The 18880-nt window shown below is 30.0% G+C and overlaps 1 protein-coding gene across 9 annotated transcripts in view; it reads left to right on the top strand.

Annotated features, from left to right (window-relative positions):
* Positions 1–18880, top strand: part of Syx1A (Syntaxin 1A) — a 187386-nt gene that overhangs the window by 157888 nt on the left and 10618 nt on the right. For 2 of the 9 annotated variants that reach the window (XM_085958263.1, XM_085958261.1), the window contains exons 7-8: positions 2800–2910; positions 5486–5643. In XM_085958263.1, the coding sequence (XP_085814389.1) occupies positions 2800–2910; positions 5486–5512 (138 nt within the window). In that variant the 3' untranslated portion in view covers positions 5513–5643. Of the gene's footprint in view, positions 1–2799; positions 2911–3973; positions 4085–5485; positions 5647–9664; positions 12601–18880 lie in introns of those variants that run through there. The other 7 variants (XM_085958258.1, XM_085958257.1, XR_015071947.1 and 4 more) reach the window with 6 other exon arrangements.

Genomic DNA, 18880 nt, shown 5'->3' with positions numbered 1-18880 from the left:
TTAGAAGCTTCTGAATTTTTTTGATCCATACATGCAATCTTGCAACTGGCACGATAATAATTGTTTACACATTCATTTTCTTGCTATGGCCGTGATAATTCATACTGTCAGCAGTAAATCCATGCACATGTAAACGGTGTATTAATTATTAGATTATAAATAATTGGCTCGCATCGAAAAGATTAATATTGATCTAATCGTGGAGTCGAGGTGGACTGGCTCACCTCTTGATCGTTGCATCGTGAGCTCTAATTCAAAAGTAATTTTTCTTTTATCACTATATTTGGATTAATGAGTAAAATAAATAACTTAGAATATTTACATACTATGAATATATCTATCCTAATAATATGGTGATTCATCTTTTTTGATGTTTTAAAGTTTTAAAACGTACTGTCATTTGCTAATTCTAAAAATGGAATAAACTATTTTTTTTATTCAAAGAATAATTTAAGTACGTAACATTCAACACAATTATATAGGACACGCATAGCTTAGTGGTCAGCGCACGTGGGCGCGAATTTTAATCCCATTTGTTCTTGTACTTTTTATTTCCAAAAAGATTTTTTCTAGTGGTTATAATATATTTCTCACAGGTGTTTTGAAATTATGTATGTTCTTAAAAGGTGGTTTAACATCCATCCGATTAGGATACCATTTTAGCTAAATAACTTATTCTATAATATCGTCGGTGTTTTGTAAAAAGGGCGAATCAACCGTTTTGGTTTAATGAAAAAACAATATGTACCTCACTAACTTTGTTGTGTAAAAACGGTGAATTTGTATCTCCACAGGAAAGTACTTAAAACGATAATCGTAAGGGGGAATATCCAGTTAGTGTTACGGATATAAAGCGAATGTGACATATTAGGCCTTTTAAAATATTATATTATAATGCCTATTATAAAGACATTATTCTTTCTAATCTTTATTAACTTATTAGACATTAATAATCATCGACGTGTAATTAATAAATAAATGTCAAAAGTTAAAAATCTTCCCCCTGTAAAATAGCATTTTGGTTAATTCGCCCTTTTTACGAAACACCGACGATATATCGATGCATTATCATCGCAGTTTCAGCCCAACATTAGTCATGTATTTCAGAGAATATTATCTATGAATCATTATATTAACATCAGTATTTATAAATATGATTCATTATCATATGGAACTGATGAAAATTAATTATTCCAAAGCAATCAAGTCTAAGGTAATTGCCACGTAGATTTTACTGACTACTAACTACTAACTAAAACTTGCTTATATGCCGTCGGTTTTCTCGTGCAAGAAGGCTGTTGATCCTTATACAGTGGTGGACTTTTAAGTTACTAAGTACCAGTGACGAAGGGTGGAAGTAGGCTGTTAAGATTTGACATAAATACTACACACTAAACTTTGTCAGTCATACTATTGTTTGAACTAAGAATACAATTTTCAGATGGTGCTTGTTAGTCTTTAAAATTCAATTAAAACCTGCCTAAACCGAACCATAATAGTTTCGGTGTGCTATGGGCGATCCGACAAAAATAGTGCACACTTTTTCAGTCAAACTTATTTGTTTTCGATGAACTATGACTACATATTACAAATGGTGTTGGTTAATTTTTTTGAAATTCATTAAGCCCTGCCTAACCTAACCATAATCGATAAAAAAGTTCCTTCTATTTTTATAAAACATCTAAAATTCTGTATAAACCATGGCATAGTTTTAGATATTATATAGATAAACGAATATTTTTTGACTATTTTCCACTATGGCTTGACATAGGCAGGGTTTAATTGAATTTTAAAAACTAACAAACACCATCTACACATTGTATTCTTAGTTCAATAAAAAAAAATGATTTACTGACAAAGTTTAGCATGCACTATTTATGTCAGATCTTAACAGCCTACCTCCACCCTTCGCCACTGCTAAGCACATATGCACACCTTTTCTATATTCAATATAAAATTATTTCATAAAATAGGCAGTGCACAGTAAATTGTCAGTTTATTATTGTTTTATCTTTACTGTTTCTCTATAATCTTGCTAGTGAAAATAAATATTCACAAACAATCATTTGTAATAATATTACTTCACAACATGAATTGTCTGGAAAGATGCCAGATAATTTGAAATTGTAATGACGTAACATAATATAATAAATGGCAGCATAATTTTTAATATACAATCTCCATAAATAGATTATATTCCATGTGAATGAAATGAGATGATTAATGTGAATGAAACGAAAGATTTATAGAATTATATTGAATCTTGTTTGTTATGAGTTTTCAAGTTCATTGACGAAGCGATTAAACTTTGTATTGTCTAAGAAAAATCAATCATTAATATTTATAGCCAATATGAGTGTCACAATTCTTCTATTTTGTACTATTGTCATTAGAGTAACTTTGCTGATTTCAATTAAACTGTTTTGTTGAATTATGATAATAATATTCAAGTAAAAACCTTGCTATTAGCTTTTGTCATTATGCGGCTTGTCTTGGAAGTATACAAATAATCCTGGGTTCGATTCCCGGTTAGATTGAAGCTGTTCGTTGACACAAACCACCAGTCACCGCGTTTGACCCCATCACATGCCTATTGACCCTTACGCCATAGGAAACGTAAGACCCAGCCGCCGGGGTACACCTATGTGTTGGGGCAGAGAGGGAAAAACGTCTAAAACTAGTGGTTACGTCAGCATAATATTTTTCTTTACAATGTAATGTAATATTAGAACCTGACGAAAAAAAAATGTACTGTGGAAGTGGAGTCAAATGAAATTGTTTTGTGCATGTTGGGCACAGGGCGAGATGATAGACCGCATAGAGTATCACGTTGAGCACGCCGTGGATTACGTCCAGACAGCCACACAGGAGACTAAGAAGGCGCTCAAATACCAGAGCAAAGCCCGCCGGGTGAGTGTCCCAACAACAAACACAAATGCCAATACACGCATTGCTAATTTGCCTTTTTTTTGTTTTGTCCCGTTCACCCGCCTCTGTCCCACCCTTCACATCTGTTTTTTCGTTTCTTAACAATCTGTATTGCTATTTAACAATATGATTGTCAACTTTGTTGCATTTTTTTTTAAATACTACTTATTTTTTATCTAATGGGTTTTCATCCTTCCTTGTCTCCTTTTTAATATTTTTATTTAGAGCTTTTTATTTATTTGTCTTTTTGGTGATTGTTTTATTTATATTATTTAATTTATATTATTTATTATATTATTTCTAACACTGGTAACACTGATAACATGCAATATGACTTCTTTTTTCTAATAATTAACATTATTTTATTTTAGCATTTCATTTTACATGTCTACTATTATTCTGTACCACTATAATTGTCGGCTTTTATATGTGTAAATTTACTTACAAAAATATAATGGTTTTAATACTTATATTATTATATTATTCCGTATTTTGCCTTTGTCATTTTTGGATATTTTTTAACACGGGGGGGGGGGCCTTTTCACCAAACATTAACTATTCTTTATATTTTAAAAAAATGTGTGAACTGACTGTCTCACTGTTACTCGTATGGAAAGAAAAATGTTTTTTTTTTTCACATCTGTGTTGTAAAATATCGCTTGTCTTCCTGCCTTGAGAAGATACTTGAAATCTTCGTTTCGTGTTCTGCATACCTGATCTTACTAACGACGCCTTCCACCTTACTCTTCACACCTGACGTGATATAAAAAATAAACTTTCAATCTATGTGCGCGCATGTCTGTGTGTATGAATTACTTTGAACGTTGTGCGTGTGCAATTATTGTATGTGTGTCTGTAACACTTTGAATCATTTGAAAATAACAACTAAAATATTCATCATCTATTACCGCAAATACATCTGTAACATCTTTACCCGAAAACTCTGCTTGTAATAACGACGTAACACGACGGTAGATATGTTCCTCTTGCGTGGGTGTCCGTTTCCCTGTGCCTCTCTGTTGTTTCCCGTCCCGTCCAAACGCAGGGTGAGTTGGTGAACCGTGTGGAGTATCACGTCATGCAGACCACGGAGCACGTTGAAGACGCGCGGGGACAGCTCACGCGGGCCGAGCACTACCAGAATAAGGCCAGAAAGGTAAATTTCGACCGCACCACGCCAACTTGTGACGAATGTCACCACATACTGAATGGCGGAAGTCCAAATATCCACTGTGTTACGACGGCATAAAAGTAGTAGTATTCATAAAAAGATAGCAATTACTTTGAAACGCAACAAACCATTAATTGTTTCCAGAATAGATTTGTCTTAATTTAACAATGCAAACTTTGTAGATGTCATTTTATATAATTATCTACTTTATTTAACATCTTTTAAATTATATAATAGAGAATATTTCCCATATGATATTATTATGTTGTCATTTTCTCATGGACTGTAAAATTTTACAAAATACCGTTGGTATTGTACAAATATTTTCATTTAAAAGTAGAAACTCAATGTAGGTTTCTTGTGTTACATGTTGGGCTTAATTTTTGTCACGGAAGTCTCCATTGGTCCTTGGATTTTGTGATGTTAAAATTATAATTATGCTTAAATTAATTTAGGTTAGAAAATAAATTGTCAGCTTTGCTCAAAATATTTTAACCCATAGACAAAATATTAATAAACATTCTCACACATATACATACACGAGACACACATGCTAGTTGTTTGGATGAATGATGAAAAAATATGTATGTGTATTATACAATGTTAGTTTATGTTTTTTTTATTCAATTTATAGCTGATATACAATATATGGTTGTGTTCGATGGGTAAGCACTTTTTCCAAACACATTTATTTTATTGGTAATTTGTATTCTATTCTTGATGTATGCAACAAACACCTCTTGATAGAATTCGCAAATTTAAAAAGAATAGAACATGTTTTTCATGTTCTGTAATGCATCGTAAAATGCTTTATAGAAATAAAAGAAGTACCTACATTTATCATCATTTAACTGTTTTGGTTTTGCTGTAGAACAGCTGGTTCATTATGATTAAATAATATGTGATTAGATTTAATTGAGTAAATGATGGTAATTTATTGACTTAATACACAATGTATAGGTACTGTAAAATTATTGTAAATCATATTTCACACATCAGTGTACTTCAATAATTATTACGGTGCCTAGTTTAAAATAAAAATCATAGCCCATAGACACCTAGAACGAGGGTTTCAGATTTAAATATTTTTATTATGTTCCATTCGAGAACATAAGCCGTGTTGTGCAATTTTATTGGAGGGGGTATTGCACAGACCCTACTCCCACGTCCCATCATATTGATTGAGCTTTAATCGAAGTTGAATGATATCATTTTGAAGAGAGTAGTGCATGGTGTTTTCTTGAGCATAGTATTCATAATGCACACGAATGCCTCTTATTTGGTGTTTTCATTTTTGGTTTTACCGATTTCATAAAAATATTTTAAATAACAAAACCTCCATAAAACAAACTATCTTTTGTTTCATTGCATGCTTTTTAATTGCAGATTCCCGTGGTTTCCTGGATCTTCTGACAATACTGTTTATGTTTTTTTATTTCCTAATAAAATTAGATGTATTATTTCAGTCATTTACCTACCTATACTATATTAAATCTCAGTATGCATAAAGGCATATATGTCCAAATCTCATAAAAATAGAAAGATTAGATTAATATTATTAGGTATATATTTAATTTATCATTAATAGAAAAATACTATTACCTACCCCACTAGTCATAAATTTTATTTCAAAATATTTTCAGTAATAAAGTTAAATGCTGTATTTATCTTATGATACTGCAGCATAAAAATCATCTTTTTTTGTTATATGGAGGTTTTGTTATGTTTGTATCCAATTACTAATACATACTACAATCATAAAATTTATTATTTTGGCAAACCTTTGTTGCACATGTACAGACCTACAAACTTATCTGTAGAATGGCCAAAAATGGATCTACGAACTACCGTAGGACGCCATTTTGAGAATTTCATGATTGTCAGATTTTGTCCAGTTATGAGTCTTGATTGGGTAATTTTCGACAGTGGCTTCCCATCCCATTCTTCAGATAAGTTTGTAGGTTTGTATTTAAATTTCACTCCTTATTATTATCACGACTACGGATTAAACCTATGATTCCCATAGAGAAGATTCAGAAAAACATTTATATTAAAATTGGACAATAATAAATTATGGATATGTCTGGAAATGAAAACAGCAGTATACATTTTCAAAAATGTTATTTGTAATTCGTATATGAACAACAATTATTCAATTTTTCCTAATAATAGTTTTTTCAGAAACTATATCTGTTAGAAAGAAATACGACATTTTTATTGACCTACCAACATTTTACAAAAATTGAAACTGCTATTTTTGTTTCCAGAGTCCTCATTTGTATTATGTGTAGCGACATATACAAATTAAAAAAAATGGTTTATGAACGCCAAGTTCTTTTTATCATAATGTAGATCAATTTTACTTTGATAAGATATTTGAATTATTGTATGACATAGCGTAGCTTGCATATATATTAAAAAAAAGACGAAAAAGAAACATTAATAATGGACGCCCAACGAATTTTTCACCGCACAACATAAAATGAACTTTCTTTATAAACTATAGTAAGTAATAATGCACCAACATATTTGACAACCGATTTATTAAATGCATCTGCCGTTTATATATTTGAAATAATAGATCAACAAAGATTTTAATTTCATAGTAGGGTAGCAACTACTAGACAAGACCAAACCATGTATTCACTTATTTATACACATAAAGAAGTGTATTGAGTACGAAATTTTTCAGTAATGTGCAAAACAAGCCATGTTAGCATTTTTGCTCAGTTAAACAGTCAAAAATGTTGCCACATTGATTGAAGTATGTATTAATATGTAGCATCATATTATATTTTTGCTTGCATGATCTATAGCTCGACTTTATTACTATTGCTTGGAACTTTTGAATGTAATTATTTTAGATAAATAATTATATTAATATTTTGTAATGTTTACAATTATTATTAGTTTTATTGACAGCTAAATAAATATAAAAATTTCTTTTCACCTATTCTGCTTTCTTATTTAACCCTTTAACTCAGTCTGTTCAAAAATGAATTCGCGAATTCGTTCAATTCTGTATAATACACATAAAAACGTCTGCTTTCTGTTTTAATATTCATACAATTTATATTTTTTACAAAATCACCTTTCTAATTAATACTGAATCTCAATATTTGATGTAAATATTCCCGGTCTGGATTTTGGACACTCATTTTGAAGACTTGCTACATGTATTTGCTAGCAGTTGAGAGAGTCACATGGTGCAACTTTTTTCTTTGACTAGATTTTAAAAAGTTTAATATTAATAGAAATGAAATAAATAATTTGCTTCCTTAGACAATAATACAGATTTTAATAAGCCTACCCAAAACTTACTAAATCTAACCCAAGTAATCATAACTATTGGAAAGCAGTCGCACCATTTCAATAATCCGAACGGATTATAAAGTTTGATTTATATTGTAATTAACTCCTTCACAGTATACTATAAATACTATTGCACAATCAAACCTTCTAATAATTAATCAGTTCAGGCAACATAACAAAACTTATCAACTGGATGCTTAATGGAACATAATTTGACAGATTGAGTACACATTCTGTATTCTTTTTATGATACCCTTCATAAAAATTATATTAAAACTACCCATAGGAGTTAACCGATTCATTTTACATATTTTCCTAATCCAGCTCCTTTATCTAACTAGATCTCCATCACAAGCAATTATTACATGTGATAAAATATTAATACCTAGCCATGATACTTTTATTTACACAATGATAAAATTAATATGGCTGTAAAAAAGTCATTCTTTTGTCTATGGACATCTTTTTCACAGACAACCTTTTAATTTTTCAAGTATCACCAACGTTGTAGTTAAAAATACTGTAATTAAAACAAAAATACTTTAATTGATAAACTAGATAATTCCTTGTTTCACTTTTATCCTGTGACGTAGATAATTTTATTTCGTGTTTGTTTCCTATTAAAATAATTATTATTCGTTTTTCTAATACAAAATTATTTATGTCTGAAAAACAGTTGACATATTCTATTTTCAAATTTGTTTATATTTATTACAACAACCCATATAACGATCAAATAATATTTAAGCGATTTAATAAAATAAATGTCTGTATTACTTATATATATTTATTTTTTTGACAAACTTGATTTAAAGGGTTAAATAACTTTTCTGTTTCTTGTATCTTATGATTTTTGTTTATTTATATTTAGGGACCGTCCATTTACTAGGTAATGCAACATTTTCAATTTTAAGACCCCCCCACATGTAGTATTTATATTAAAATCATGTACCCAATATTAAATGTATTGTCCAAGAATTGATTTATAGTAAATTAATATCTACTGCAGTTTCTGAAATATTTTCTGATAATTAAATGTTTTGTTAAGTTGTAAAACCTTAACCAGGTGAGTTAAACATAAGAAATGAAAATATCTTGCTGTTTATATATCTACAAATATGAGTTGTCGACTGCGAGGGTGCTACATGCTAACATTTTGCATATTATTCAGTATTTTTTATACTTGTTGAGATTAGTTCCAAATTCAAACACCGGACGATTTATGTTGATGTCTTTATGAAATTATAAATCCACAATGACATTAATTCGGTATTTGTTTTGACTTATCCAATTGTGTGGTTCAAATTAGCTTGGTTTAACTAAAAAAATTAAATTAATATTGACTTGAAATTTTATTTTGATGCTTGAAATGTCTATATATATGTATTTAATTAGCAACCAAAGTAATTGCGCCGTAGATAGAACCGACCACCTCTAAATCTCGTAGCTGGACATAATTACCATTGTCATTTTTTGCAATGTGTGTTATCCTGAGCATAGACCCAATTGCTGACAACCATTTCTCTTCTTTTGTCTGTAGAGGCTCAAATCCTGAAGCAAAAATGGTAATTTACCATTTTCAGAGCAGGTTTTCAACTTAACAATCCATCTAACCACGCATACAAATAGAGAAAAGTCGCTATCAACAAAAACACAGCTTTGACATAATAGTCTTTGAAAGTTCATATTTTTGTCTGGTGTCTTTCTGATGTGTCAAGTTCAGTATTCTTTGACCGATCAAAGTCTTTGACTGTTTAAAGAATATGGTTTTCTGAATCCAACGACGTATTTATTTATTTCAAATCTGCCATTTCTATTGATAGCGACTTATGCGGTCGTCAACGACCAAGGCCATCTAAAGTCAGGTCACCGCACTAATTAAATGTGAATTTCGATCGTAGTGCTTGTTATTGCTTATACTTTGAAGATGAGTAAATGAAGATTATTGATTACTTACATATTTTGTTCTTATTAATAAAAACATTACCATTTCATTTTAAATATGAAATAATAATCATTCCGTATAAACAATTTACTATATTACATTCGAAGTCCGTATATGATTTGATTGAATTTCACATTTTCATGCAGCGGCCTTATTATAGAGGGCCTTGGTCAACAACCTATCGTGACACCCTTCTAAGAAACTATATTTAAAATTCGAAAAAGTCTACCCCTTTATGTGTTATGTACTAAATGGACGGCCCCTCAAGCGATGACACCATTATTATTCGATTTCATTTTTGTTTTCAGAAAAAAATTTTCATCATTATCTGCCTATCCGTAACACTGGTTATTTTAATAATCATCTTGGCCTCTACCCTAAGTTGAGTGACATGCTGCTTTTACTAGTGAATGCAATAGGATCCACCCGGCCAGCAAGCACTGCACACTCTAGATAATATTATAGGCGATGTTGTCCTCTTTTTTTGTGAATTTCACCCGTCCCAAAGGAAAATCATACACATAACCTGACCTTTAGTTGAAATTTTGAATTATTTTATGACATTCAATAGAGTAGCGATTATTACACTTGAAAGGAATGTAATGTATGCAATAAACAATGTATATAATATGTGGACAAACGTATTACATACAATAAAATTGACAATATTCCAAGCATAGAACATTAAAATAATACACGGTATTATGTAGTACTAATTCCACTTAGTTTAATATTAATCAGGACCAATTTCGTCCACTTCAAAGGGACATTGTCAACTGGCGAAGAATATAATAATGAAGCATCAAAAATAAAAACTGATATGTCCACGTATGATCATAATCTTACAAAAGATAAGTCCATATTCTGGTTACATGTAAATTGTACGTAAAACAATTCACCGTGGCACAGTTCGCCGTGAGCTCTCTATCAGAAAGAGATGACCATATACAGTCTCCAATTTTATTAGATTTAATATGAACATTAATTCAATTTTCATAGCTGATTTTGGCAAAATTCAAGAATGAAAACCTAACCTAACCTAACAAATAATCCAGTATATCTTGCTGCTGGCATCCTGTAAAGTGTAAACCGACAAGAACCGTGTTTTTATTTAGACATGGATTTTATGTCAGTAATATACAACCCAAAGAGGTTGGACGGTCTTTAATATACGGTCATATATTTCCGATACAACATTTCACGGTGAAGTGTGATACGGCGAACTGCATACGTACAAGTTTCCGGACATGCCATATTCTATAGTGTGACTATTGTGAGTATACGATAAGTTGTTTTGAAGTCTCATACATTACACTCCTATCAAGATAAATAAATACATCACTGCTTTAAAATTTAAGTTATCATTTCTATAGTTTTATTTTATGTAATTATTTCGCTATTTAAAGTGACTTAAATGACAATAAAATGTATGCAATTAGAATCTCCTTTTAATATATTATTCTTTTATGGCAATCCTTTAACTGTATCCATTCGTAATACTATTTAATTTAAAAACAAAATGGATATGGTTTTTTTTCTAATTAATTAATTATTTACACCTTTAGGGTATTGACTACTGTATAATTGATTTAATACTATATACATAAATGTAATGAGCCAGTATTTTTTTCAGTTTTGAATGTATTACTTGTTAGTATGGTAAATAATATAATATAATCAGAAGCATTTATCTAAGTTACATCTATCTAATTATACCAAAGTCATCTAAAATATTGATTACATATAATCATCTTTCTCTAAGTTCATTTCATATCATTATTGCATATATGCTTGAAAATTATTTTGTTGCTTACTGTCAAAAATAAAAGATTATTCATGAGTACTGCGTGGGGAGCATTAAGGCTTGTTTACACGGGTTTAAAGCTAATCAAATTGCATGCTAATTATATCTAATGGCCACCTGATGGGCAACGCACCAGTTGCATTGGACGCAGCGAATGGGTTAATGTGTAATGTCGTATTTTGCTTACGACTCCGTGAAAAGATTTAAAGTGTCATTTCTCGATAAGACCAGACGATCAGTGGGACGGTCGTCGAACAAACATGGGCAAGAATATCAAATAATATATACAGTAAAACCTCGTTAATATGACTTCCAAGGGACCGAAAATCAAAATATGAAATGTATGGGAGGAAAATATTAAAATCGTTTTTTTTTTTTTTCATTAATTTTGTTTCCGATCATAGATGTGCCTACCAAATTTCCGATACAAATCTTTCAAATTAAAATCTGTGCATATACCATGTGTCACTAATCCACTAATTGAAATTACCAAGTTGCTTAAATATAGAAAAATACGAAATATTTTTTATTTTTCCAATTTGAAGACACAATTTTCAATGAATGGCTAATGAAATAGTGTACTGTATTACGATTTATTGGATATTTTTATATGCCAGGACTCTGAAATCATTACGAAATTCGAATTAAAGGTATGGTTTTATATGAAAATAATGTTCAAGGAACTTTCTTTTTGCGAAAATTTCGAATTATCTGTATTCTTATTAACGAGGTTTTACTGTACATACCATTTCCAACCACATAAACTCATATCACAGCAAATGTGGATTTTTTAAAATACAATAGGCATTTCATATTATACTAATATCTAATAACAACAAACTTCTCAAAAAGCGTCCAATATCTGTATGAGATGTAGTTACTTTTGAGAAAAGTTGGTAACATTATTTATGAAAGCATTTTGATGATCATACGTTGATGAATCTACTACCTATTGTACGACAACATCTTCTTGGCTACGTGAAGGAAGGCGCTGTTGTCGACTAAATGGGAGGAGCATGTTAGTTCACAGTTTTAACACGTAGCCAAGAAGATGTTGTCATTGAGTTAATGTATTTGATTACAATTTTATTGTCATATGTTCAATTAGTAAAAAATAAAAACGAACAGATGGTAAAGACCTCTAAAACTGTTATGCATTCGTTGAAATTGAATTCAATACAGCAGACAGTATCCAAACTGAGTGCACTTCTCGTCAAACAAGGGCGCACTAATTCAATTTGAAACTGATTAGATTTTTTGAAGTATTGAAATGTTTATTGATTTTTATTGATTATTGATTAAATATAAGCGATTAAACGTGTCTAATGTTTTTGGATATTATGAACTATAACTATGCGCCATTCTATCTAGCGGTTCGCAAATTTGTTTTATCGAATTGGTAAATAGTAAAGGTATATACTCGGGGCGGCAATTGTAAGGAAGAAAAGAAAATAAAACAATTTTTGAGAGCAGTTTTCGTGGAAAGGTTTTTTCCGTTTATGGCGCTGACAGAGTATTCCTTATTAAACCAGAGCTTCGTACGAGAACTGTATCGAAAACCAGAAAAACCATAATTTTTGTCGGAACGAAAACTGAAACCTAATCGGGAAAAAGTCTGTTTTTTCGATTTCGGATTTTTGCTCTAAAAGTTAACACAACCAAGAGAGGGGGTGTTAAAAGATAGCACTTTTTGACAGTTCAGACGGTTAACTTACTGTAATAATTAACTGCCTGAATACATAAAGTGATAAATGTGATGTATATTCACTGCTGACCAGATAATTACTAATTATTTACCACATTTAAATATATCTAATGGCCAACTAATGCAATCGCGCCAGTCGCGTTATTAGCACTAAATGAGTCAGACCGAATTTGTGGTCAGTCTGAACAGTGGTGCAAGTATTGAATACTAATGATTAGTACTAAGCCCGTGTAAACAAGCCCTTACAGCACTTGAAGCAATTACAATTTCAATGGCTGTACTTTTTTTTTTAAATTGGATCAATTTTTATAAAATTTTAATATATTTTTTTCTTTAATTTAGAAATTTTGTAATTATTGAAATGTTTTTACAGGAAAATGACACTTTCTTTTGATACTTGAGTATGAATGGTATTGTTTTATCTAAATTGTTAGTTTTATTTAACATTTATCATTGTCACAAATACGGTTTAATTAATTTTACAATGCGACGGGTGAATATTTGCATTTTATTTGTATAACACTGAAATCAAATGTTTACGAACAAAGATCCCTAATTCACTAATACCACACACCCACACACTCACACAATATTATGAGGTGTGCAGAATCAAACAGTGCACAAACCCACTAAACGTTTTGCCAGGTTTTCTTCTGCACACCTCATTTACAAATATTATTTATAAATTTACCTATATTATTAAAGTGTTAGACGTGTTGTAAAAAAAGTGTTAGATATTTATTTACCCAAAGTTAACAGATCTGTTGTAGAAAAAAGTTGAAAATAAGAATTTTATTTGAAAATTTTAATATATTATAGTTATCATTACAATCTGTTGAAATATTCCACTGCAGAAAACAGTAGTTTGTAGATAATAAAAGGCTGGAGAATTCTCTAATATAAATCTATACTCACATTTTAGTATGTGTAATAATTAAATTGACTCTGGCTTATCTCGATGTGCTGAAAGAAAATACATTTATTTTCACTCCTTTAAAGTAGATTTAACTAAATAAATACCTACTTTATTTTGAAATGCATTTATCATGCGCTAGTCCGAGGGTAAATTTCAATGCCTGTACAGAATTAATGTTGCTATAATAAAGATATATTGGAATTTGCCACCATACGTTTGCAAATTCGCTTTTCCCAATTTTGACTCGGTAATACGGTTCTGCAGTGAGATATAATTGTTTATCAACTGAATTGCAACATATCAGCTGACGAGTCCTATGGCCATGTTTATGTCTCCAATAATCGTGTGCAATGTTGGAAGAATATATTTTGAATAATTCGTCACCTCAATACTACAACTAGATAACTCTGATTTGGTCATTGTTGGGAAAATGAAATTTTCAACTTTACTTGACTAACATAAATCTAGGTTATAATTATTATTTTTTATAAAAATGGAAATTTGTGCTTGTCTAATTGGAAACAATTAAATAATGTTCAATTGTATGAAAAAATATTGTAGATATATTATTTTATTTTTTTAGTGCATTTATGGTTTTAAAGTTATCTAATATTTTCAAACACAATTAATACATTTCCCATTAACTTCTGACTTGCCTAGTTTTATCATTTTGTATAGAAGTAAATGTAGATTCATATTTAATATCTATCTAAAAAACAGTGAAGATCAAGTTATCTAGTTGTAGTATTGAGGTGAAGATATACCTATTTACAATATAGCAGTGGAGTATGACTGAGCTTAATTTTCTGTTTTAAACATTTTTGACAAACATTGGTCATACCGCATAACAAATGTACAATGCTTGTCTCTTGATCAATAGGTCACGGACTTGAATCCTGGATCAAATTTACATGTTAAATAATTTGCAGTAACAAAACTTAATAACGGTATGTTGTATTTCTTAACGCGCAACAATTGAATATTATCAGCATAATACTTTAATCCTGGAAATGCTATTAAAATAATAATATATGGAGCTTAGATTTTGATTTTGACTGAAATAAATATGTTTCACTGTTTACCTATAGTAAATTGCATTTATCTATAAATAAATTAACATTTATTGGAGGCACATTATATCTACCATGTTTAAATAAATCTGGCCATTAGTCATTCTTAATAATATTATAATATAGAAAGAATTTCCTTTTATTATTAACATAAATCCAATACCGTATTGCTAAGTACCCACCCACGTTCTTGCTCGATGGTTTTACGCTCATTTGAACATGTCTCAATGTATGTACCATTTTGCTCGATGCTTTTTTGTTCGATATCGAGCAAACGACTCAATGCGAAAATGATTCAAATGCCGTAATTCTTGCTCGATGTTCGATAGAAATTCGCTTGAACATGTCTCAACGTGTAGCGCTTTGCCTGAGCGTCGAGCTGCTCTAGTGTGTTGACGCAACGACGAGCATGCTTCCAAGACAACAAATTCAATTGAGCAAGAACGAGCGTGGGTACTCAGCATATTGTTTTTATCGTGTATACATATAATTAATATTCGTAATTGGTAATATATTACATATTATATAATGTTATGTAAGAATATCCCGTGAAAATTTATTTTATTAATCTTAAAGTATTATTTGTTAATTTTATGATAGGATGGAACAATGAAGCAATATTACCTCGGAAGGCTATTAAGTTGTGGTACGATATTTTGGCATATAAAACTATGCATATTGCCAAATTACCTGTTTGTGGAAATTGTACTGTGTCAAATTTAGACTTTGCATTATTTATTATATAGTGACATCATGACAGGAGGATAATGTAAGATGATTTTTGTTTACTCTTTATTAGTGTGTTTCAATTGATTTTAAAATTATTTTGTAACATGTTATGGGCATTACAAATTATTAATTTAAGATATTCGCAACACCCGTTCACAGATATTTCTGAAATAATTAAAAAAAAAACATTGGTATACTTATAGTAAATTTTCTTATGTGAATCTATTTAAAGAATTTCTAAAACAACGTCCGTTGAAACTCACCTCGCGTAAGTTTAACATTTTGAATATATTTAGTTGTATATAATCGAATGCATTTCAAATTGACATCAATGGCTAGATACAACACATAATATTCTATATAGTAGATGTATTAAAGAAATATTGCCGTTCTAGAACCAGACTTTAGTATTTTTATCACTATTTAATCCTCTATCTAATGGTAAAACGGTTGTATCTGATCCACTATAGTAGAATGTAGTAAAATACTTATTACAGATTAGCCGAAGCTCGAATTATATTACTTTTAACTTGCTACATCTACAAAACTGTCAGACGTTGGTTCTATCAGCTTCTGGGCTCTATGTTTTTCTTTTAACATATCTTAAAATCTGCCAAATACTAGGTATATACAGTCAATTCTGCTAAATTGGCATACCTACATGGGGATTGGGCCTTTTGGCCCAATTAAGTAAATTCTTGAATATTTTTTTTTCAAAAAAAATTTGATTTATTTCTATACAATAGCCAGGAGAATACAGTCTTCATTTTCATTGTAACATGGTAGATTGTTATCTATTGTTAAAAATTCTTGACAAATAGAAATTGGAACTTGTAACATGTTTTGCTCATTGCACGAAAATAGAGGCCGGTTTCATCAGCATTGTAAATGTCATCTGTAGAAAAGCGATTAAGCAATGTAAATTACTGTTGATTCCTTAGTTTCGTTTCTTCTCTTATATTCTTATCTTAAAACTACGATTATTCACATAGATACTACAGTCTGGTTCCAAAATAGCAATATTACTGTTGATCTTTTCTGTCAATGTTACCAGTAAATGACACCTTTCTTATAGAATGCTCTTCAATTTTTTCTTAAGAATTATTGCAAAATGCGTATACCGCTGAAATAATTTCATTTTACATTATCGTGTATCGAATATCGTTGATTACGTCTTCAATAAGGATGTTGTCGAGTGTCGGGAAATATTGTTTTATTTTAAAAGTATTTCTGTTGAAAATTTCATCTTCAAATCTTGCCTGTATTATAAACTTGTTGCAAAATATTGTTTTGTTTAAAATAATACTACTTATATATAATAATGTTGATGTTATATCTAAAATAATACCTACCAACTGATTGTTGGCGCTCTGTAAACATAAATGAATAACAACTATTAGATGCTAATAAATTTTTCATTTTCAATGCAATTTGATTCAGATTTAAGTCAATAAATTGTTATTTCGTATCTTTTTTGATAGATGACACTGACTAAGACTTCAGCTAGTAATTGGAATATGTAGATTACATTATATTCAAGAATACATTTAGTAATTGCTGAACGACATGAACAATCTCGACAACTTGTAGATTCATACCAATGATCGTGTGCATTAAATTTGTCAATCACAAATAACAATTATACACAATTATTCAGATACTAATGTCTTGATGCGTGTTGTGATTAGATTATAACATACGTTTATATTACAAGTATAAGTAGACAAAAAAAAAAAAACTTTTAGGTCAGATCAGTGCCTACACAAAACGGTCTTTTCTTTCTTTCAAGCCACACATGAAATTATTGGATTATTGTGTTCGAACAATTACTAAGTTACTGGTCATATATACCTACTATATTTTGGTTCGCATTTTTATATTGCCCGTGATGGATGAGAGGTAAAGTGTCAGCTTATAAAGTAATGAGTTTGTTTGGATCCAGAGTATGGAGGGGATAGTTTGGGCATGTGCCCAACAGGCATCTCTAATTTTAGAATAAATTCATAATTTGAATAATGTCCTAGTAACGATTTTGTAGCCAACCCTTAATATGGGAGTCGTAGTGGTGTGTGGCTTTCGAAAGAAGTCATTGGCCATTAGTTGTCGAGTCAGATGAGGCAAAAATAGAACTAAGAACTGTCCAAACAGATTGAAAATGATAATTTCATAATGCAGATGGTCAGCAGAGATCACTTGTTTAGTGTAATTTAAGCATACATACAAGAAAATAAATTTTATTGTATAGAGATATTATAATTATCTGTATTTTGCAACTTATGCAATCTGATGTAGCAACAAAGATGGTCTCATCTATCAAGAAAGAAAAGAAAATTTTCGAATATCTGATGTATTATTAATAATATATTGTTAAGTAATGTCGATTTATTTTATAATCCTTTTAAGTTTTTTTTTTAATATTCTATTGTAAATGCACATAATTTTCTCCATTTAAAATATTTTATTGTTTACTCATGTTGTAAATACATTTTTCATAATTATATTTATTTTATTTAAATCGGTTTTTTCTTTTGTTTTATTTATTTTCTCATGTTTTTTTTGTTATCCAGGAAAATGACAAAGGCAAATGTTTTAATGAACAGTTTGTTCTAAAATCAGGATGCGTACATACATGGATATTAGTCTTTTTCAGCATTATTTTCATATAAACATTTTTAACAATGCTTCACATTATGTCATGAAATAATTATGTCATATAGGACTATTAAAATTGTTTTCATAGTTACATTATTTGTGTAGTATGTAAATTGTTAATTTAAAAAAATTATAACTATACTTATGGCTTTAAAGCAGTTAATTAAATAGCTTATAAATAAATACCATAGATAAAAATGTTTTAATTTAAAGTTTTCTCTTTTAATATTTAGGAGGTTTTTCTGATAAAACTTCATTAATCAAATTCAAATAATCAACAATACGAAGCGTCTGAAAGCAAAAACCAATATGTCCAATATGCAATGTTAGTAGTAAATGACGTTCTTGTGTTTTACTATTAAATTATTAGTTTTAACGATAATTTAGTTCATCCATCATATTGTATTTCCAATTAAGAACAATATGCATATTTTTATTAGAGAGTAAACCGATAATTGCAATAAATATAAGCGAAATAAAATTGGAGATACCGGCATTTGCATGTAACTATTTAACTTGTCGGTTTCTGCATGTCATTTATGTGACATGCGGAAAGCGTTGTCACTGGCGTAGTAGCTACTGCAGGGTGGTTAGGAAATATGTGTTGAAAATTTAATTATCTTATACATATAATGAAATTATATATAA

Source organism: Rhyacophila brunnea, unplaced genomic scaffold, assembly GCF_057557595.1.
Source record: "Rhyacophila brunnea isolate RB1 unplaced genomic scaffold, BYU_Rbru_1.0 scaffold_7, whole genome shotgun sequence".
NCBI classification, from domain to species: Eukaryota; Metazoa; Arthropoda; class Insecta; order Trichoptera; family Rhyacophilidae; genus Rhyacophila; species Rhyacophila brunnea.
The sequence above is the reverse complement of the archived record's forward strand: the minus strand, read 5'-3'. Positions and strand labels throughout refer to the sequence as shown.